Source organism: Alosa alosa, chromosome 20 (genome assembly GCF_017589495.1).
Source record: "Alosa alosa isolate M-15738 ecotype Scorff River chromosome 20, AALO_Geno_1.1, whole genome shotgun sequence".
Lineage (NCBI taxonomy): Eukaryota > Metazoa > Chordata > Actinopteri > Clupeiformes > Clupeidae > Alosa > Alosa alosa.
This window is the reverse complement of record NC_063208.1, coordinates 20092967-20116663: the sequence shown is the minus strand read 5'-3', so window position 1 is coordinate 20116663 and position 23697 is coordinate 20092967. Positions and strand designations below refer to the sequence as shown.

At 39.5% G+C, this 23697-nt stretch overlaps 4 protein-coding genes across 5 annotated transcripts; 2 read left to right on the top strand and 2 right to left on the bottom strand.

The window, feature by feature from the left end:
• Window positions 1-1058: 1058 nt before the first annotated feature.
• On the bottom strand, window positions 1059-5463 carry LOC125285882 (proteasome subunit beta type-9). Its single transcript, XM_048230548.1, has 6 exons — window positions 5185-5463; window positions 4970-5037; window positions 4041-4172; window positions 2737-2866; window positions 2207-2348; window positions 1059-1253 (listed from the first exon to the last, which is right to left on the bottom strand). The coding sequence occupies exons 1-6, from the start codon at window positions 5236-5238 to the stop codon at window positions 1126-1128; spliced, it is 654 nt and encodes a 217-aa protein (XP_048086505.1). The 5' UTR covers window positions 5239-5463; the 3' UTR covers window positions 1059-1125.
• A 6037-nt stretch (window positions 5464-11500) lies between these two features.
• LOC125285696 lies at window positions 11501-13134 on the top strand. Its single transcript, XM_048230236.1, has 5 exons — window positions 11501-11509; window positions 11733-11810; window positions 12024-12176; window positions 12279-12371; window positions 12838-13134. The coding sequence occupies exons 1-5, from the start codon at window positions 11501-11503 to the stop codon at window positions 13132-13134; spliced, it is 630 nt and encodes a 209-aa protein (XP_048086193.1).
• Window positions 13135-15663: 2529 nt separating this feature from the next.
• Window positions 15664-19195, bottom strand: LOC125285884 (proteasome subunit beta type-6-B like protein). 2 transcript variants are annotated; one of them, XM_048230550.1, is made up of 6 exons: window positions 19042-19195; window positions 17518-17588; window positions 17274-17405; window positions 16503-16632; window positions 16095-16239; window positions 15664-15834 (listed from the first exon to the last, which is right to left on the bottom strand). In XM_048230550.1, exons 1-6 carry the CDS (start codon window positions 19066-19068, stop codon window positions 15707-15709), a joined length of 633 nt encoding a protein of 210 aa, XP_048086507.1. In that variant the 5' UTR covers window positions 19069-19195; the 3' UTR covers window positions 15664-15706. The 2 variants fall into 2 exon arrangements, with proteins under 2 accessions (XP_048086507.1, XP_048086506.1); XM_048230549.1 differs by lacking the exon at window positions 19042-19195 and adding an exon at window positions 18116-18250.
• On the top strand, window positions 18225-23438 carry LOC125285879 (proteasome subunit beta type-7-like). The gene is made up of 8 exons (XM_048230545.1): window positions 18225-18388; window positions 18662-18755; window positions 18878-18975; window positions 19205-19345; window positions 19430-19545; window positions 19666-19724; window positions 21404-21555; window positions 21742-23438. Exons 1-8 carry the CDS (start codon window positions 18327-18329, stop codon window positions 21851-21853), a joined length of 834 nt encoding a protein of 277 aa, XP_048086502.1. The 5' UTR covers window positions 18225-18326; the 3' UTR covers window positions 21854-23438.
• The last annotated feature ends 259 nt before the right edge of the window (window positions 23439-23697 follow it).

Sequence of the window (23697 nt, the reverse complement as noted above, 5' to 3'; positions counted from 1 at the left end):
GTATACGGGATGAGCTTCAAGTGTATAACTGCTTAAACATATTTTAGGTTAGGCTAAGACATGAAAAAATGTATGATAGGCTAGTTTTATGATACGCTTGTTTTAAAGCGCACCTTCAGCCGACATAAAGCGCATCGTTAAGTGAATGATGCTAGGAAGGCATATGATCGAGCGACCAAAAAAAATGCATTTATGAGACCTATTTCTTGGCAAGACAAGCGTAGACCAAGCCTAAACCTGTTTTGATTAAGTCTGCCTAGCAACAATTGTGTCATCCTGGGATAAACAGCGCCCTCCACATTTATTTGCATGTGATAGTACTTAATCAACAAAGGAAAATTCTACCTTATTCTGAGAAAAAATATATATTGTAGGCCCATTAAAAGCTAAATATTACTAAAGCATCCCGGTGCCAATTCATGGGTTTCCTCAGGTCCCTTTCCACAAGTGTAATAAGCACTAAGACTGCATGGTGTCATTCTCAGTCATCCTTATATGCCAAACCCAACTTGAGTGTTTGTTGCCAAAATGTTTGGTTTTCATTTAATCTGACCATTGAACACAGTGTCAGGTAAAGTCCTAGCATTTAACAACAATTTACTTTTGTAATTAATTGACAATGACCACAACGCGGTCACCAGTAAGGCGGACCACGGTATACCAGTGTGTATCCTGACCACATCACTATAGGCTACCATTTGATGGTATCAAGGGTATCACTGAGTGTTCCCTCAGGTCACACAGTCACAGTATTCCTATTAATCTAAGTTCATTGTTAACTCCAGAAGCAATAAATACAGTTGACGTCTATAAAGTTTATTACAATAAAGAGAGAACAAAAATGTCAGAATGTAGTCATAGAATGATAGATAGATATATACAAAAACAAATTTGAAATGAAAAAACATGAAATGAAACCATGCAGGGCTAATTGTCTCTGTCCTATACACATAGTGACTATATCCTGTCTATGTGTAAATTATATAACTGTTATCCTTAGCAGTAGTAGCAGTACCTGAAGTAGGCCATAAACCTGAAATAAGAGATCGTAAACAAACTCAAACCAATGTAAAGTTTATTTCCTCTGGTTTATTAGATCAAATGCAAACTATGTACAGTCTCTATTCATTGGTCAAAGAACTTTGGCAGCTCGTTGCCAAGAATACATTTTTCCTCAGTGCCGGTCTCATCAATGGTGACAAGGTAAGCTACACCACCACTAGAACCATCTCGACTCATTGCCAGTGTCAGAGCTGCCAAAAGGAACAGATAAGAGAGTTAGATAACAAACAGACTGCTTAGCCAGTTTACCGTACATGGAGCCTTGTCCTTATGCTAAGCACATATCAAGCCCATGGTAGACTTTTTGACAGCTTGTTTGCAGGTGATTCCACATGTCAGCCATCAGGAAAAGAGTTGCTCTGATTGGCTGTTCTTGCCTGACCTGTTATGGTTTCAAGCGCAGCAGATAGTCCCCTTAGGAATCACAATAGGCTCTGTGAACTAGCGTAGTGACGGTTTTAAGAAACTTAAGACTCCCGTATTTCTTACGTATTGGTACAACTGAAGCCAGGTGTTGACAGCGATGATAGCAAACAGGAAACGGGTATGCCAACTTCTAGACAAAAACGGAAGTTTATCACTATACTAGTGCATAGAGCCTATTAGTTAGTTAGTAGTTCCCAATGACTATCTCTAATAATATGGTTCTCCTATTTTCTCCTCTTCTTTCTTCCACAACCAAAAGAGCCAGGACTGGCAACACTAGTGCCATTAGCAACATATTATGAAACATATTCTTGCTAATTGTCTGTGGATAGTCTTTGTGGTCTGTTCCAGTACAACTTTTTTCATCACACACTGGTGACTCCATAATCAGTCGGCATTGCAGCTACGGGGTGCGATTTTGACAGCGAATTTTGCTGACAGTACATGCGTACTGTGGTCAGAGTGCCGTCAGATGAACAAAGTGGGCAGAGTCAGGCCGAAGTTAATTAATAATAGATAGAGATATAGGTCAGAATTGAACACTGGTTGCATGTGATTGGTTTATTCAAATTCACTTCACCAGAGAGGTCTCGCCCATTTCAGAGTCCCTGCCTTGACGTAGCTTCCCGCTACCTATATCGCCGCCAAACTCTGGCTCATGCGGATTTTAATGTCAGTACTTCACAAATATTGACTTTAAAAGAAAAACTAAACTCACCATTCACAACAAACTCCTGACTCTCTCTGCGGCTCATACTCTTCCGAAACTCAGCGTCCACAAACCCATAGATGTAGGAGCTGCCAGAGCCACCCACAGCAAAAGGCTGCTTGGACAAGAGGCCATTCAGTGTCACAAATACCTGTGTCAAGACAAGTGTGAAAGAGAAACTTGTAAGAAAAGCGTGTACAGTATTCTTTATCACACACTTGGCACACTTTTCTCTCTCCATAACTGTTACCAAGATTAGAACATGGACTGGAAGATTGGCTGACATATAATAATACACTATCTGAAGCAATCAAATTGTATTTTCCCTATTGTGAGTCTGGTTTGTTTGTGCATGTTGATCTGATCAGGCCAGTTATCTCCTATAGCAAATTTGTATGGAAATAAAACTTCAAATAAGGTCTAGATGAAATGATGTGCTCAAAGAATGACATTGGACAAGAAGAGATAAAAAAAGACTGAAGACAATCAAATATGAACGGTCTTTGAGCGTTCAATAAAGATTCTGTGAGACAACCAACCTGTCCCCCTCCTCTCCTGTCCCACCCCGCAACAATGAGATGTGCAGACAGTTCCTCTTTGTACTTGTAGGAGATGTTCTTTACCAGGGTAGCAGCAGAGCGAACAAGAGGGTCTTCCCCCAGTTCAACACTAAAAGACATAGAAAGTATTGTGAGAACATTTTCATGAAATCAGACGTTTGCATTGATATGACATAAATGAGCCTATGAAGTAGGCCTATGCAGGGTTTCCGGTAATTGCCGGACATTGGCCGGAAATAAAATTAAATCTCTGACAAAATTAAATCTCTCCGGTCAAACTGTCCGATTGAAATTGCCTAATAATCCCGTCCCCCTAACACAATCTGAATTTGAGAATAAGCCTAAAATGTAGGCCTATATTAAAGCAAGAATACATTCTTTGGCTACGTTTTAAATGAAAAGGCTCTAGCCTACCATTTGAAAGTTATTAAACAACACGCATATGCTGCTTTTCAAATAGGAAGCGCACGCCTAACGAATGAGTCGGTTCAAACATGGCCAGGCCCAGGCAGACTAGCCTTAAAAGCTTTTTTCAGAGGCCCGACGCGATGGATGATGGTAAATCGGTAACACCTGAAGACTCAAATGTCCTCAGCTCCACCACCACTAGAGAAAAAGCAGAAGTGTCGGGTGTATCTGTCGGAAGGTTAAATGTTCCGTGTAGACAGACCCATGGCTACACTTGACATGCAGCTGTGTTCCCAGAGCATGCTTTCTCTGTGTCTATGATCTGCAGGGTTAAAGCCTCCTTGACGAGGAGATTGCTGGTCTGCGGATAATTTGTGACACAATCGAATGGTATCATTCCGCGGACTGAAAGAAAAAGACACTAAACATTTTCCAGAACAGGAAATATTTCTTAATTTACTGTTATCAAATAAAGAGGCATAACATTAGGGGGTAGTGGTGTGAGCACTCATTCAATGTGTGTTCGCATCTGCGCAAGTGAAACTGTTGAACCACTGAAATAACATGGGTATAGCAGCAACAAACAACGTTGCCTATTTGAAGCGGATTCTTGCTGTCCATGAAAACAGCATAGAGACTGGCTAGATCTTTACATTGACACTAGTTAAGTTAGGCTAATGAACATGTTGCATTCTATACGGCCTGATTAGGCCTATGTCATTCTTTAAGCGACATAATGTCCGGAAAACGAAACCTCAAGTGAACGGCAACATTTTTTTCAAGCGGAAACTCTGGGCCTACGTCACTTTCAAGCCCATTTAAAATGGATTTAAGACCATGGTCATGATGTGAGAAGCCAGAGTTTTGGTGCTCACCTGTGCACATCCAGCTGGTAGTTGACAATCTCAGCAATGGTCTGGGCATCAGCGGCAGATCCAGACAGGGCACAGTAGATCTTATCATGAAGGAGGGAGAGCTTATTCATCACTCGGTTCACCACTGATGCACTGAAGGATGTTTGTGTGTCACAGAGAGACAGCAGAAAACCACCATTGAAAAATGGGTAAAACAAATCATTCACAGTTGAGAATGAGTGATAACACAAAAATGGAATTAAAATGTTAATAGTAAACATTTATAATTATTACCACATTAATCCATTAATGTTAAAGTATGACACTCAGATCAGATGTAGTCCTACAGTCTAGTTGGTGGGTAAAACGTTTTAGTAGGCCTAACCAATTACATCCACAATAGCCAGTTCCCATACAGAAAAATACATATCCACATACAGTATGCAGCTTGATTATTTCAGTAGAAGCACATCTATGGTAAATAAATATACTATAAATAAATATATGTCCATGTATTTATCAATAGATTTATCAATAGATTTATTCAAATAGATTTATCAATAGATTTATTCAAAATATGAGTAAATATTCAATATTGGCCACTTTCTTATATTTTCTTCATATAATTAAATATATTCAGCATGGACTTTGGTGCAAGATATCAATTTTGGGTTCCACATAGCTGCATACATTCTTGTACTATATATTTATTAAAAGCAGCTGCATGTGAATATATTTTTTCCCTTTATTTTTGTGTATGGGTAGGGCTACGACTTTAGCCAAGGTCGTTAGAGTAGGCCTACAGTGTGTGCACAAAATAGGCCTACTAAGAATCTCACCTATTGCGTACGGTGTGTTGCTAGCTGGATTTGAGTGACCTGCTTAACATGGAGTTGTAGGACTCCGACAGTAGCCTATGTCGGCACGGCAGTTGATTGCAAGCAACTTACCCTGCAGAAACGCGCGAGTCAGAGCCTAGCACCACTCCTCCGTCAAACTCCACAGCTATGATCGTGGTCTATGATATAAAAGATCAATCATAGTTATGTAATCAAGCAAAAGTCTTAGTTCTGTGTAAAAATATACGTGTAAACGTGTGTAAAATGTCACGGTGGGCAACTATCTCCAAAATGTGCAAAACCACAGTCTAAAATACATAGCCTACCCCAGTTTTAACTTCCTCCGACAGCCAATCCGGTCCAGTGAATTCTTCCAACATGTTCTTCAATAATTCGTGGCCTATGCCGTTCAATGGAATATCTCCCCTCTGCCTGTCCACTTGAATAACAAAACAGAAACAGAAATGCCCTGAAATTGGCTATACAACGCGTTCAGACGTGACAAATATAGACTTTAAGCATAATTTGAGTAGTGTATTGCTTTAAACATTGCCAACAAGCTCGTGTATAACCTATCTCATTCTTTTCCGGATTGAACAGAAAATGAAAGCTAGCGTCATTGCAGCGCAATCATCTGGGGGGGACTAATCAGGAAGGCAACGGTGTTTGGACTTGCTGTTTCCCCATTTTTTTTTTTTTTTTAAAGAAACGTCCAATAGTTAAAATATTTCCAGGGGAAACATATAGTCTCCGTACCATATTAGTAACGTTGTAAATGGTTAAAATATGAGACCTAAAGAAAGCATTCATTTAGGTTTAAGACATAATGAGCTAATCCTGAAACATTATAATATATTAGGTATTTTAAGTAGCCTACAAAAGGATGCGAATTGGAACACAGTTTTTCACCAGAGTGTGGAACTGAGAAAAATGACTTGAAAGGTTTTTTTTTTTGTTGTTGTTGTCTAGCTGTGCCTATAATACACCATCTTGCAATTAACTGTTTTAAGAAATGTGTGTACATTATTATGTGTGGAAATAATAGCCTAATAATAATAATAATAATGGACTACATGGGAAATATTGCATTGATATTCAATGTGAATAGGAAATAATATTGTAAGGGCCAAAAAACATTTGATTTGACCAATAGGCTATTTGATTAATCAATGTTCATTTTGACACATGCATAGACCTAATATAGTCGGCTACCACTGGTTATTCAAGGGTTAAACTAGATGTACCGCATAGCGGTACAAAATATGACCGCCGCTCAGTCCTGTACATCCGTTCCGCGAAAATAAAGCACACTTCAATTTGTCTCCATATTTTACTCCATCCCCCACTCTTGAAACTTTTGTGTATGCTTGTTTGGCATGCCTGAGTGTGTGTGTGCGGCTGCACAGAAAGTAGCCTACTGGTGCTGAAAAGGAGAATAGATTGTAGAATAGCCAAAGAAGATGTAGCATTGTTATAAAACCTTTACAATCTCTAAACAATCACAAGTAGAGCAGTTCATCACAGTTCATCAATTGCAACTGGATTGATGAAAGGTCACTTACACCTGTAGGCTACATTGTATTTGGGAAAAGCAAAAGGTATCAGCATAATGTTATTTATGTATTTATTTATTTATTTATTATGTATTTTAAAAAAAAAAACATCTCTGTCAGTTCCATGCCGTTTTCAACAGCTATCAAAACAAAGGTCATTTTTGGATGGATGGATTTTTTGTGAATGTTTCTTCTTCTACATAAGATTTTAGTCATCTTTAGTTCATGTAATACTTTATTGTCAATGCACAAATTAAGTAACAGTAGTCTGAAACGTTATTGTTAATGCACAAATTAAGTAACAGTAGCCTAGTCTGAAGCGAAATGCTGTTTTACATCTAACCAGTGGTGCAAATAACTGACATGTCCAAATGGGCCTTGATGAAATGCGCCGCTAGACTGTTCATACACATTTTAACAGACCCAAAGTTGAAGAGTCGTCCGTTATTGTTAGTGCAAATATAGGCTGATTCATGTTCCCTTGCATTGTTTAACTGAGGTCCATGGCTAGTCTGGCTTTCATCAGACCAAGCTCAATCTTTTAAGAAATCAAAAAAATAAATATGGCGGGCAGATCAGGCTGGGTTCACCCAGCCTAGTCCATAGGCACCCGATATTGTTTAATTTTCCGATTGAGATATACACGCTCTGGCTATTCTAAATGCAAAATGCATCAGGGAGCTATGACAAAGCGGTAACTAACAAACTACATCCTAATAGAAAGCTGTTAGCTTCCCTAAGCTACAGGTAGGATTATAAGGTAGGCCTATTTACAACATAAATTGTCAATAGGCTATGCTGGCGACACAAATAAAATCTCAATGGGCTTACAGTATCAAAGCGGACTTAAACTGTCATATCGTGGCTTAAAAGTTGTAATAACATTCGCAGCTCCATGAGTCAAAGAAAGCAGAATGAAGTAGCCACTTCTAAATGGGACCCACTACACAGTAGCTTAAGGTGTTTTGCTAAAGCAGCCGTAATGAAATGAAGGTGTCATTGTTGGATACTTCTTCACACACGCGTTTTTTTTAATTTCACCGACTACAACTACCAAGCTGTAATCAAAGCACATCGATTCCCCTCACACCCTGCACGCACTTAAAACAAAATAAACAGGCGTCTCAGTCTCAATGATGTATAGGCAAAACTGTATCAGACCCGGTGTAGTGTAGCGTTGGTAAATCTTCCATTGCACAGAATGATTTTGTAGCACGTGCAATAAATGACAGTCGAAGATATAAACAGTGCTGCTATACATTTGCTTGGTATAGCCGCATTTATAGTTTTCTACAAATGCAATAAATCAAATGCCTCCATCACTCAACCAACGCTTAACGGTAACATTACCTAGGTCCTTATTGATATTACGATGATATTACGATGATATTAAGATTAACGTACCTGCAGTACCGCTACAGATCAAAGCGAAGAATGGCGGTTCCATGCTATCCATGTGGGGTACATGCCCACCAAGTTTTATTGTACCCCGGTCTTTCAGTGTCCGGGAATCCTTGTTGGTGTTACGTCACTAAATGTACACATAAATTATTTTATTGTAGGCCCCCATGAACGAAAAAAGTACACAAAACTTGGCATGCATTCGGAGGTGTCATAATGATCATACACTTTTAATTTCGTGCAGTTTTGACCTTGTCAGCCAGAGATATTGTGATGAAAACACCTAATTTTTTGCTTTTTAATTTTTAACTAGGTGGCGCTATACATGAAATAAGTGGTAATGGGATGGGTTGACATGCCCCCATAAGAACAACATACATAAAAAAGGTGGACCTCCTAGGCCCTACGGTTCTCGAGATATTCACAGAAAACTGTGCCCGGCCCCCTACAGGCCAGTTGGTGTAATATAACAGAAATTCATTTATTATTGTGGCCCCCCATGAACAAATTCCACGAAACTTGGCGTGCATTCAGAAGGTGTCAAAATGATCCTACACTTCCAATTTCGTGCAGTTTGACTATGTTAGGTCACAGATACCTACAATTACAACACCTCATTTTACTTTTTTTGTGTTTAACTAGGTGGCGCTATACATGAAATTAGTGGTTATGGAATGGGTTGACATGGCCCCTTGAGATCAACATACAAAAAAAGGTGGTCCTCCTAAACCTTCACGGTTCTCGAGATATTCACAGAAAACTGTGTCTGCCCTACCCTCCTTTCGGGGGGTGCAGTCCAGCGATGGGGGCTACAGATCAAAACGAAAAACGATGGTTCCATGCTATCCATATGGGGTTACATGCCCACCAAATTTTTGTCTACCCGGTCTTTCAGTGTCGGGAATCATTGAACATACATAAAAAAGGTGGACCTCCTAGGCCCCCACGGTTCTCGAGATATTCACAGAAAACTGTGCCCGGCCCCCTACAGGCCAGTTGGTGTAATATAACAGAAATTCATTTATTGTGTGGCCCCCCATGAACAAAATTCCACGAAACTTGGCGTGCATTCAGAAGGTGTCAAAATGATCCTACACTTCCAATTTCGTGCAGTTTTGACTATGTTAGGTCACAGATACCTACAATTACAACACCTCATTTTTACTTTTTTTGTGTTTAACTAGGTGGCGCTATACATGAAATTAGTGGTTATGGAATGGGTTGACATGGCCCCTTGAGATCAACATACAAAAAAAAGGTGGTCCTCCTAAACCTTACGGTTCTCGAGATATTCACAGAAAACTGTGTCTGCCCTACCCTCCTTTCGGGGGGGTGCAGTCCAGCGTGGGGGCTACAGATCAAAACGAAAAACGATGGTTCCATGCTATCCATATGGGGTTACATGCCCACCAAGTTTTGTCTACCCCGGTCTTTCAGTGTCCCGGGAATCATTGACGGAAATTTGGACATACAAAAAAAAAAAAAAAAAAACATCTGACTAAACCTATATGACCGCCGCTTCGCTGCGCGGCGGTCATAATTATGCTACCAAACTGCTGATGCACAGTTGATGGGTTAATTGCTTTGACACTAATCCCACATTTGTGATTTAGTCTCTCTTGAGCAACAAAGTGTTTACATTGAGCACCTTGGTGCATGTGTCAAAGGAACTGTGTTGTTTGTGTCTGCAGATAACTTGGGTGCACACTCTTGCAGGCTTTTTTGAGAGCTTCTCAGTGGAAAAATTCTGCAGATTCTGTATGGCATCCAGGACTGACACTCAACTCCAACAGGTACGCTCTGGTGCATTCAAATCAGAGATAAAAATATACATAACGTGAAGGTACAAGAGTCTTTGCATGATCCAATATTGTGGAAAAATACAGGTGTGAAAAGAGCAAAATTGGAGTATTTCCATGTTATAGGTGGTTATCCTCCTGACCTTTTACATGATGTGTTTGAGGGCATAGTTCCCATAGAGATGTCTCTTTGCATTGCAGACTTGGTGGCAAAGAAGTACTTCACTCTAGATGTACTGAATCGGCTATCGATCTTTTCCATACTCATTCACAGACAAAACTGATCGGGCCACAACAGATTGGTAAGGGCTTCTCCACCAAGGAAACAATAGGAGGTAATGGCCATGAGAATTGGTGCCTAATTCGACTCCTTCCTCTTCTCATTGGCCATTACATTCCTGAGGGCTTATAACACTTGGGAAATACTCATGTTCTTAAGGACATTGTTGCACTGGTTGTTGCCCAAAGACATACCACCAGTCATTGTACATCCTTGAATTGAAGGTAGCTTGAGCACAGAGAACTTCTGCAGAGCAAATTCACAAAATTTTAGGCTACTTAACCCTAAACACCACTTCCTAGAGCATTACCCTCAGCTTATTAAGCTGTATGGTCCACTTTGTGAAGTGTGGACAATGCGATTTGAAGGAAAACATAAGTTCTTCAAAAAGGTTGTTCGGGATGGTCAGAACTTTAAGAATGTACCAATGACGCTTGCTGTGAGACACCAGAAAGCTGTCAGCTACCAGTTAGACTGCAGTTCCTTTTACAGGCCACAGGTGGAGATGGCTAAAGTTACATCTGTACAGGTTGCTGATTTACCAGAGAACGTTCAGAGAGTTTTCTTGGTCAAAAACTCCCCAATACAGCTGCAGTTCTTTTGTTGCATCCTCTGTCTGTATTGATGGAATTGACTACAAAGCAGAGATGGTACTTTCAGCAGGATCATGTTCATGTCTTCCTGAATTTAATCTAATCATTCATGTTATTGCTGTGAACACAGAAATAATGTTTGTATGCAAAATCATGCTGGCATGGTACACTGAACACCTTGGTCATATGAGCTTTGCAGTGCAGATGTTCCGTCTTTTTGTGTGCTTCAGCTTACAGACCTGAATGATCATTTCCCTCTTTCATCTTATAATGTACAGGGAGACTTAATGGTGACACCGAGACATTTTATTCATTGCTGAATGTTCTTTTTTGATTTTCTCCACAGATGGCCTCCCAAACAATGACTATCGTGTTATCCTCTGCGACGGGACATCAGGAAACTCATGCTGGCTTCAAGGCCCAGTTCAGTGGAAGATTTGATCACCTGTCTGAAAATCACACTCTCACTTCAGTACAATTTCACTTTACAGTTTAGAGACCCAGAATTTGATAATGAACTTTGCAACCTCACTGATGTGTCTGAACTCCCAGAAAAACCAACTGTGAAGATAATTCCTGTGCTTGAATTGGTGGAGATCGCAAGCGAAAATTTGGATGATAGTGTAAGTACAGCCGATACAGTGCTGCTGTCCACGCCATCACAGCAGATGAGAAAGCCATGGCCTGATGAGTTTTCCCTCCCCAAGTTCTCTGTAGATGTAGAATTTAGACTCAAACAAGGGAATTTAAGCTACCTCAAGGATGGAACATACTTGTTCGTTTCAAAAGAGTTGAAACATGACATTCTCCACAAGATAGCTGAAACCCTATATGCAAGGTTCAAAGCATACCCCCAAAAAAAGGACCTTAGAGCAGTAGCAAAGGCATTAATTGCAGCTCATCCCTGTCTTCAAGAAACAGCATCGCCAACTGGTTACGACATGGGTGGATACAGAGCCTAGCGGATAAGATGGGTAACTACAGGTCAAAAAATGAGGGCCCTGGGACAATTGAAGATGTCAAAGGTGAATTCTGTAAACGTGGAAGACACTCTGTTGGTGGGGAGCCACCAAACAAGAGCATCAAGAAACCAAAAAAAGGGGAAGTCAATTTCCTACCCAATTTTTCAGACGGACATGATGCCACAAGCCTTGAAAAGGCCCGACAACTACTGGTGGATGAGATGAAAAAGAAGAACCCAGATGCAGTCTTCGTCAATCAGTAGATGGACTTCATGTTGTCTCTTAGAAGAAAGGAGGTTGTGATGGACAAGCCTCCTGTAAGCCAGATGATACAGCGCTATCGGCACTCTTTGTTGAAAATCAGGTAAGGTTTGATTGTCTCTGTTAATGTCCCCCCAGACACACACACACACAGGTACATCCCCTCCATCATTTCATCACCCCAATTCCTTTTATGTGTACATGACAAAAAACAGAGTAGATGGGACAGCCCTGTAATATGAAGTGTCAAGTGAACTACATAAATGATTGTTCACAGTGTCTTAATAAACATGATTTATTTCTGTCTCTGTTTCAGGTCTCCCAGGAATTCAGCAGAGTGGTAGGGAAAAACCTGAAACAGGAATTCTATGAGTCTCTGGATCGTCTTTGCCCTAAACTGGTTGAAATCATCAGGTCAAAGAGAGGTCTAAAGGGACAACTTCTGGATGGTCTGTTGCGCCAAACAAAGGTTTGTAAGCTGAAGTGATACTACTGATTTTGGTGTATGGATGTCTTGAATGACAGCTGTCTCTAATGTTACTGTGTTGTCTCTGCTTTCACTGCAATCCAGACATCGGACACTGCTGACATCAGATGCCTTGTCCTGAGAGGGCTTCCAATACTCTTTGATGACAACTCGGCTGATTTCTTCAAGACTTGCTTTGTAAGTAGTATCACTGAAGTATAATTCTTCAGTTGTTAGATATATAACTAAGGCCAATAATGCCATGAAGATTTGCTGTAGGTAAGACATTTGTGGTTCATCCTAATGGGACATGAAATTACAATTTATATTATAATATAAAATGTGAAATCAGCATGCCATTCCTTATGTAATCCAGGTTTCATTTCACTTTATAATCTCAAGTCAGTACTCAAATATGTTACTGTGTGCTCTGATTTTCCTTTGTACCTATAAGCCCAACATGACCACGAGGGTGGTTGGTCACAATTTTCAATCTGGACCTTTTTGTATTTCCAGTCTGAATATGTATTTGGTAATGCCAATGCACAATGCCCAATTATGATGTAATTTGTACTGGTCAGGTTTTTAAAAGTAATAACAATGTGTTGTATTTCTAAATAAATATATGTGTGTGTGTGTGTGTGTGTGTGTGTGTTATGTTTAGGTCACTGATGACGAGGACGTATACAGACACATTGGAATAGGAATCCTCTGCTTCACTGAGGAAGATGTTGCACCACATCCTCCATCTTCTGTAGGAATCGTCTTGGAGGGGACTCTTGTGATGGACAATCTGGACATTCCAAATGCCATGTGCCTTCTGTTTGGCCTGACCTATGCACTCCACTTAAATTATCCTAAGTGCATGACCAACACATTCCGTTTCATTCAACAGGTCCTGTTGAGCATTGAGAAGACCGAGCTAAAAGGGAAAGTATTAACACTGACGAATCAGCTGTAAAGTGTGTGTGTGTGGGAGACGGGGAGAGCGCAATTGTATTGTGTACCTAGCTGTTTGCAGGGTGGTATTGTGGGGATGCTAAAAAGGAAAGTATTAACACTGACAAATTAGCTGTAGAGTGTGAATGTGAGTGAATGTGAGTGAGATGGGGAGAGAGCAATTGTATTGTGTACCCAGGTTTTTGCAGGGTGGTATTATGGTGATGCTAAAAAGGAAAGTATTAACACTGACAAATTTGCTGTAAAGAGTGAGTGTGTCTGAGTGAATGTGAATGAGATGGGGAGGGAGCAATTGTATTGTGTACCCAGGTTTTTGCAGGGTGGTATTGTGGTGGATGTTAATGTTTATAATAATACCTCAGTGTTTGTGTGTGTACACCTCTTCAGTGTTTGTGTGTGTGCACCTATCCAGTGTTTGAGAGTGGTACTTTTTGACTGCCTTGTTAATGCCCATGTTCATTTTTTGCATAAAGGTGCATTTTGATTATTTGTTACTTTTCATAGTATGCTATGAGCTGTAATATAATTCCTTTGTGGATGTGTGTGGGGTCTGGCCCATTTTGCCTTTTCCCACTTTGGGAAAGGTCTAGATCAGCTGACATGTTTTTTATAGTGTGTTCTTGATATTGCATTGATAATGCAGATGTATTCTACATCTTGTGTGTATGTAGAGTTTATATAGAGTTTATATTTCTATTCTCTGTGATTTTGAATGAACACTTAAGTGTTCTGAATAAAAACTGTTTCTCTTACTTTCATAGCTTAAGCAGCTTAAAACACATTTAACTATAAGAAATGTCTAATGAACTTTTAATTAAATTAAAAAGACATTTTATGTTCACTTAACTAAAAGCTCAAGTTAAAATAGTAAGTATTTATAAGTTACATAAACATACATTGAAGGTTTTCTTTTATCGCAAGTTTACGTTGTAACATGCAAAACTAGTGTATTGTACTAAAATTCATAAGGCATTACTATTTGGCACGTCGTACACTTGACGTAAATTTGTTAGTTTATTGAACAATACATAACATAAAATATTTAGGGCAACGTGTTACCTCGAATATTTTATGTTTATTGAACGTATTAGGGTTTGACCAAACAAAGTTTTTCATGTGGATGACAACCAAATTTACTCAATATATTTATCCACAGGATCCTTCAAAAGGTCTTGAATGTCCCAAAAATTGCAATAACTCATTTTCAATCAAAAATGAAGTTGAAGCCATTTGCCTTTGTACGGCAGTATAACAGCCAGAACTCAATTCAAATCCCTCTCTGGCCTAGGACACTTCAAGACTTACTGGATCTACATCTTGTAGCCTACTTGAATTCCATGATAGCTCTACGCCCATCTCTCGTCCACCGTGGTCCTCTGATGAGCGTCGTCTATCCATTAATGCTGAAAGGTCACAAGACTCTTTTTACCCCCTCTGTGGCTCCTCAATGGTGGAACAAGTTGCCTAGCGTTTTGCGTTCTAGTTTGGGACTTTCAAGAGATGTTTAGAGTCATCTGTTTACCTCTCACTTAATTAGTTATCTTACAGAGTTTTGGTTTGTACAGTATGTGGTATTTGTTAATATGATAACTTCATAAAATGTTTTCTATTTTCTAATAAACTATTATTTTTAACCAATAGTGTTAATATATTGTAAGTCATTTTGGACAAAAGTGCCAAATACCATAACTATGCAGAACCATAAGAAAAGCTTTCTTTAGAAATTCACCAGTGCCACTCCTCTTCACAAAATAATACAAACTTGCTGTAATCAGAATAGACAAAGAAGTGTGAGGTTCTTGCACGTAGGTTACATAACTGTGCAGGATTAAACATCAGTCTCTATCAGTCTCCGTTGGTGGTCATGGAGGCAAAGTAAAAAAGGAAGAAAAAACATGATACTGGCAAATAATAGGAAAATAGGACAGTATTGAAGGATGACTGATGAAGTAATAGACAGCAAATCTTTAGTAAGGCACAGAATAAGTGCTAAAGGCATGTTTGATGACATTGCTATATAGTCAAAGAAATGTGATGGCCTATGAGTATTTTAGTGTTTGAAAATGTCAGACAGGAAATCATTGCTTGTCACTGCTTTATGAAGCACTATGTCGTACCCGGTTGATAGCACTTGGTTAGAGCAATTTTCATCCTAGACCTAGAATAAGAAAACAACCTAATGTATTGTTTCAAATCAGACCAATGGAAGAGCAGTCAGACTGTAGATGCAAAGGCTATACAAGGCTGCAAACTCTTTTAGGAGAGCAGTTTCAAATGGAAATGGAATAATTTAAGAGGAAATCAATACGTCCAGCCTTGTCAATATAAAGATGACTTTATATTCTCTATTCATCTAACTTATATGACATTGAAATATGAACAATTCCAAATTTTTAGCCGCAGATAAATATTGAGGTCAGAATGCATTTTCCATTCTATTTTTTAATAGATGTATCTGATGTCTTCACAAAAAACTGGGAGAATCATGGATACAAACAGACGTGATATGCAATATCACACAACACATGAATTGCATAATAATACCATGACACCATGATAAGTTTTTAATGTTTCTACTCGTCATGGAATTTGGGAAGCTTGTCTCCAGGGATGACCACATGCTCGGCTCCATCTTCTGTGATCACTACTAAGTGCACCACACCACCACTGACATTATCTCTTCCCATGGCCAGAGCAATCGCTACGGAGAAAGAGAATTTCATTACCAACTCGTCAAGCAGCTTATGCTGTGGATAATACAATAAATCAACTTCATCATGCTTGTTAATTTCATGTATACTGTTATCAACTCTTTCAAACTGAATATGCAATAATTCTGCCTGAGCAAAATAATTTGATAATATATATCAATATATTTCTTGAAGGACATCAAAATTAAGAAACAAAAGCTACAGTAAACCACTAGTTCATCTCTGGTCATGTGAAGTCAATTTTGTTTACCATTGGTGGCAAACTGTAGGCACTCCTCACGGCTCATGTCAGGTTTGTACTTGGAATCAACGTAGCCATAGATGTAGGTGCTTCCCGACCCACCGATGGTGAAAGGTTGGCTGAGCAGCATCCCACCCAGGGAGACAGTGTACACCTGTGTGGCCGAAGAAAAAAAAAAGAGAACATCAAAATAAAAATGGGAAACCTTTAGTAACGTTATTTTGTTCCTAGCCATTTACTATTTGTTCCTAGAAATTTATTTACTTTTATGCCCCCAGATCAACAATGTGTGAATTGTGGTAAATTGGTTTACATTTACATTGAGCTGTTCATCTTGCATGCCTCTTCATAGAATGAAATACTATGTGTGTAAGTCCAACAGATGTCCCTCACCAGCTAGACAGAGGATGGACTCACCTGTGGCCCTTTCTTCCTGTCCCAGCCTGCAGTGATGAAGCCTGCCTGAAGTTCGTCCTTGTTACTGTAGCAGAGTTCTTTCATGACTGAGGCAGCGGCCTTTACAAGGGGTGGAGACTCCATCTGGATACTACCACAGAGGTGTTTAGAAAAGACAAGTGCTGGTTTGGTTTAACATGAATAATAAAGTCTGGTTTCATCCACAATAATTCTATCGTGTGTCAGATTCCCATAGGAGCAAACTGATGCCGGGCTTAGTATAAGTTTGATTTTTGAAGACTTTATTGCATCTGTGTTATAAAGACCATATAAAGTTGTCTCTTCTATATCTAAAGGTATACCTGAATAGGCAAAATCCCCATTTCTGGCATTGATTATTGTCATTCACATAGTTTTAAAAAAGGCTTCAGGACGCCGGACGCATATTATTTATTTCCAGTGCCTTTTCATTTAACATATTTCAATGACACACAGGGTAAGATGTCTGATTCGAATTCTGTTAAAGATTAAGTGGACTAACCCTATATCATAACACTGATCAGACTATGCCCTCTCATATCCAAGTCCTGAAAAAAATCTAATAAATGACAAACAAGTTCCCAGGTCACCAAGAAATTTCAATCTATTGTATAGTAAGACTATTAAGATGATAAGATATTAAGACACCAAAAGTAGACACCTATGTGTGATCATGGGATGCAGGAGAGCATGGCTAAAGGCTTACTAGCACTCAAACTAACGTAAAGGCACAGGATAAGTTATGGAACCAACCTGTGGAAAGATAGCTGGAACTTTGCCATTTTGGTAACAGCCTGTGCATCAGCTAAGGAACCAGCAATACAGCAGAATATCCTGTCATGGACCTGGATGAGCTTGTTTATTGTTTTGGAAGATACATATGACCTGTGTAAAAGTACAAGTGGAGGGATAACATGTGTGTTTCAAACACTAAGCTGACTTTGACTAATGTGCAGATGAATAAGCATGTAAACTGTGGGTGGGGGGTAGTATTTACCCTCCCATCGATGCCCTTGAGTCAGACCCAATGATAACTCCTCCATTGAATTTAACAGCTAATATGGTAGTCTGTAAGGAGAGGGTGATCACAATAATGTTGATTCAGATATCTGTCACGTAAGGCTGTCATTAAATAGAAATGTTTTTTTTTCCAACATGAGGCTACATTATCAAATTGCCTTCACGATAAATTTCCCCCAACAATGACAGCAAATTATCTAATTGAACATACAATTTTAGTAGACCTATAGCCTCTTTTGCTGTCTATCAACGATACACAATCTCATATAGCCTACATGTCTTCGAAGATAATCGAAAGTGAAAGTTATTCATAAACAGGCAAGATTACATTTAATTTAGCCTAATTTAGGCATGATGGAAATAGGCAATACATACATTAGACTGTAAACATTGTAGGCCTAGACTAAGGTGTAGGCCTAATCTAAACTTCTGGAAAGTTGTAGCCAAGGAAAGACAGGCTTTCCCTATTAAGCATCTTCCACGATCTTAGGCTAGCCTACTTTATGCGGTTTCGACAATGATAAACCTAACAATGACACACAATGGCACATATTGCGTATGACTAAGCTACTTACTCCAGTGCTGACACCTTTTATGCTCTGGTCAAAATATCTATCCATTTTACGCTAGAAAATAAAAATGGCACGCAGTAGATGCGACGCTTCTGATTCAAGGTTTTCAGTTGGGTGGCGCAGCGACCTCGTCCCCGTCTGATTTCAGAGAAGCCTATGTCGTCAATTCACTTGTCGAAGGAGCCACACTGAACGAGGAAACGTGCTCTCCGATATGTCTCTGTCTTACGTTCTTGAACCACCTGCATCAGGTTTTAGCTTCGAAAATTCGACCAGGTTAGTTATCTTATATGAAAATATATTCATATTATTGATGATTACATTAGAACCTTTTTTGCAGTTTGTTGTCGTCATACGCCGTCTTAAAAGTTAAATCAAAAGTGAAAGTGTGCGTATATTTGGATCATGAAACATTATATATCTTGGCATTCTGGTGCTTCAGTTTTTTCACGATTTGATGATGTGGTTGCCTTTGGATCTGACGTTTTGACTGCAGCGTGATGACTGACTGGAATGTTGCTAAAGAACTTTATTTATATGATTCTTCAGAAATGCCATAGTGGAGAATTCGCTTGGAAACGGCAACGTCAAGACACCAAGTCCTCTCAAAACAGGGACCACAATAGCTGGTGTTGTTTATAAGGTGAAACACTAACGTTACCTGAAAGACTAACTTTTAGCCAAAATAGCCATCCAAGATACACTGTAGCTCACATCGAAACGAATAGGCTAATTTGTCTAGTGATTCTCTTATCGTTTTCATAGGATGGCGTTGTCCTGGGGGCAGACACCAGAGCCACATCCAGTGAGGTAGTGGCTGATAAGATGTGTGCTAAAATCCACTACATTGCTCCAAATATATAGTAAGTGTCATTAATGTCTATGACCCCACTTCACATAATCACATCCTAACCCCAACAGATTCTTACCTTGTCGAAGCAGATGCTGCTATGCATATAGGCCTACTCTAAACCTGTAGATGGGAAATATATCTTCTAAATGTGTCTCCAGTTTCAAGACTCAAGTTCAAAGTCAGTCAACACTGGCCTATGCCTATTTGTTGAGTCTCTGAAGGTTTACTTTTCTGTCCAGTTGCTGTGGTGCAGGCACAGCAGCAGACACTGAGAAAACCACAGAGATGCTCTCCTCCAACCTCGCCATCTTCTCCATGAACAGCGGCAGGAACCCACGCCTAGTCATGGCTGCTAACATCCTACAGGATATGCTCTTCAGGTTTGTGCTTGTCAGCAAGGGCGATGCTAGATAATTTGGGCCCTATGACAGACAATGTAAAGCATTTATTCATTTACCTTGTAGGCACAAGGGACAGATTGGGGCCCATCTTATTTTAGGAGGGGTAGACTGCACGGGAAGTCATCTCTATACTGTTGGCCCATATGGAAGCATGGATAAGATGCCATATCTGGCCATGGGTGTGTATTAGTTCAAGCCTGGTGCACATTACAACCTATTCATAAATTCTGGGGGATTTGTTTCAGTTTTAAATGTCTGTGTATGTCACAAAAAAAAAATGTTTTAATTATTTTGCCCAGGGTCTGGAGACCTGGCTGCTATGGGAATATTGGAGGATGGATTCAAACTTAACATGGAGGTAAATAGGCATGAAAATAGTACTGAATAATGTAGAGGTAAGGCTGGACTACACTTAAAGCCCAACTGAAGTGACGCATATGCTGTGCAAAAATTAACATAGAAGACTGGTATGTTTTCCAATGTCCAGGGAGCCTAGATGCTGTTCTCATGTCTAGTATAAGGGCTGGCCATATGACCTAAAATAAATATCTCAGATTTTTTGATACTACTTTTTTTGTGTACAAACTACAAATGACAAAAAAGGTTGAAAAGGTATGACTCATTTTGTTTTAATTTCCCCTCTGGAATTGTATCTAGTTTGGTTGTAGGCCTAACACTCCTTTGGTAGCAACAGACAAGTTGGATGGGGTGGGTGGGGGGATATCAGGCCTACTCTTGCATTACCAGTATCATTAGTTTATACATTGTGCAGTAGGCCTATCCCTCTATGCTTATGGATGACCTCACTAATGAGCGCCATTACTTTTGACATCAGGGGGCAGCCGTGGCCACTGGTTAGCGCTTCGGACTTATAATCAGAGGGTTGCCGGTTCGAACCCCGACCAGTAGGCATGGCTGAACTGCCCTTGAGCAAGGCACCTAACCCCTCACTGCTCCCCAAGCGCCGCTGTTGTTGCAGGCGGGATTAGTGTGTGCTTCACCTCACTGTGTGCTGAGTGTGTTTCACTAATTCACGGATTGGGATAAATGCAGAGACCAAATTTCCCTCACGGGATCAAAAGAGTATACTTATACTTACCTGCTTATGTTTGCTGCCCATCAGTGCATGATGTACGTCGCTTGAAACCAAAGTCAAGTCTTGCCACTCGGCGTGTTGGCGGCCATCTTAGTTATTACGGACTAATGCCGAGTTCCAGTTGTCTCGTAAAACGATTAGTGATTCGGAGTGATGTCACATTCATGTTAAAACACAAGCTGGTTGCGTTCCAGTTGTCAATATGGTTTTGGTAATGATCATGTGTGAGTTCTGTTCCTTATTCACTTTGAAATGGTGCAAGCGTTAAAGGGAATGGGAGATTGTGCTCTCATTGGTTTATGTTAGGCCAAAACACATAAATGCAGACTGCATGGTGCTTGATTAATACACCTGTGGAAAGGGACCTGATGAAACCCATGAATTGAAACTGACATGAACGCGAATCTCATCAGTGATTGGCTGGAACAGTTTGTTATGTTTCATGGTCCAGGCCCAGTTTGGGAACCCCTGACTTAGAGCACCCAGCAGCTAACGCAGCCAGGCAGCTACAGCACTACAGTCTGTGGGCATGTACATGGGGGCTCATGGACATGCCCCCAGAGTGTAGTGCTGTAGCGGCCTGGCTGCATTAGCTGCTGGTTGTAGCAACTCAAGCTAGGTAAAACCGATTGTTTTCATTTTGTTTCGTACCGACAGTACTCGGTGACCTAGAGAAACGGAGATCTATGGGAAAACTCGCCGGATTTCTCCTTTAAGCACACCCCTTTTGAACCACACACCTGGTGCGGAGACCAGTTGTCCCACTGTCAAAATAATAAAAGTGGATTCAAACACAATGCACTTATGCCTCGCATTTCAGACTGTTCAAATTACTAAAACAGGGCCACTATGTACTAATTATGTCATCTTCCTGATATAGTTGTATCTTTACTTTTCAACTTCCCATGTTTCTTCTCTTCCTCCTTAATGCATTCCATCAGCTTGCGGATGCCAAGACTTTGGTGCGTGATGCTATCCATGCTGGAATCATGAGTGACCTAGGATCGGGCAACAATATAGACATCTGTGTCATCAGCAGAAAGGGTGTAGATTACATAAGGCCTTTTCAAGAATCACAGTTTAAGGACAAAAGGTGAGCTATTTGTTTTTGCCTCCCAGATGCCCCATGAGTACATTTTAATACCCATGCCATGCTATTTAAATTCTATGTCAATAAACAAGAAATAGTGGTTGATTATGTTTTTGTCGACATAAAAAACTGAAAAATGGTATAATGATGATTGTTTTCTAACAAACCCTTTTTTCTTTCACCTCTTAGGCAAAGGAAATATAAGTACAAAGCTGGAACGACACCAGTTTTGAGTGAGACCATAGTGCCTCTGAAACTAGACCTTGTGGAAGAGACCGTTCAGCTGATGGAAACAGCATAGGCCTAAAACAGCACAATGATTCACAGCCCATCCATTTACCAACAACATTATTTTCTTTTCAATACACATTTGGAAAATTGTGTTATTTCTTTAAACATCTTACTGTTGTTATGATCATTGTGTTTTATTTAATAAGATAATTACAGTTTTGGACTTTACATTATGGAAATACATTTGTATTTGTACATTTGTGCGTCAGATGAATAGTAATAACTTTACTTACCTTTAACTTTATGATCACAATAATACTGCACCATTGTTTTTCAATGTATAACATTGCATTTATATCATACAGAAATAAAAATGGGTGCTATACATTGGTTGTATGACAGTTTGCAGGCTAGTAATATTTAACCAGTGCTGACTTGGTCAAATGAATGCACTTATTTATTAATAATATGACCAACATTTACTGCTACTGCAAAAAAATCGGTTGCACATCAATGAAATTTCTAGAATTAGTTCAGCATTTCTCTTATGTTTTACAAAATTGATTCATGCTGTTATTATTCATGCTGTTGCCCAATTTGATCAAGTAATCCCAATGAAATTGTTTAAAATAAGTTTACATGAAATATTCATGTAATATCAACAACATTGTGTCATACAGGTGGATGTATGTATTAAGAGTACTAATTTGGATGTACTTAATATTGTCACATCAATGTTAATTGAAAACTCAAGCAATATCCTCACATTAAGTATGTAAGGTAAAGTATAAAGATATATTAGTGATAGATTACATATTTATCTGTAGCCATTAGTAGCCAACTTTGTGCATACTCAATACCTAAACATTCATCGTGGGAACAAAGCATGATTCATCTTAAAGCATAAGATACAGCTCCAAGTGTACTGGTCTCTAAGCATAACCTACTTTAAGAAAACCCATGTCAAAACCTTTAGCAACACTTTTTGTGGGGTAATTATCTGTTATTGTAAAGGATCATGGGAACACAATGAAATGGTGACCCTAAGGCAGTGGTTCTCAAAGTGTGGGGCAGGCCCCATTAGTGGGGAATAGAGATATGACAGGTGGGGCGCGAGGAACACCTCCAAGTACAGCTATTGGATCTCATGCCTATCTTTAATAATGCCTTTCTTTTTTGACAAGGAAGATCATAGATTCAAAACAAAATAACCACATACAAACATGAGAGTCAAACAGACCGATATATGAATTAAAATAACATCTGATCCAGTGGACTGAGACGGGAAATGTAACATGGATCGAAGATGTGAAAAAAGTATTTTAACGTTACCATTTTGCCAGGTTGATGGGGTCAGGTGGGGCTTGAAAATTCCCCACCTTCAAAGTGGGGAATGACAGAAAAAGTTTGAGAACCAATAGCATCCCATGTGATAAATTAATTGCTGTAGCAAAATCTGCCAGTTCAAAATAATAACATTGTGTTTGAAAGAAAACCATGACTTTGTTTAATTTCATATTTTGTGGTTTAATAGGCTAACTGTGCCAAACCTCTTTTCCTTTTCCTTGCGTGATTCAAAAATTGATTGCTCAATTGGAATGACTATTTGAACATGATAAAGTCATTAAAAACCAGACTGTTTTATGTAATCATAATGTAATGTGGACTTTTCCTTTATTATGTTCCAAGGTCTAGTTGTGTGTGTGTGTGTGGGGGGGGGGGGGGGTCAAATAAATAAATAGATGTATTTGTACACTGATGAAATTAATAAAACCATATTGATGAAATTCAGAAAAACATCACCAGCATAAAAGCCTAAAGCCTTCTGAAAGTTGCTTGCAGTTACAGGCACAAGAATGTTCTTTTTTATTCTGGCACAACCTGAAGTCGGCCAATTTACCTGAATACTGGTGA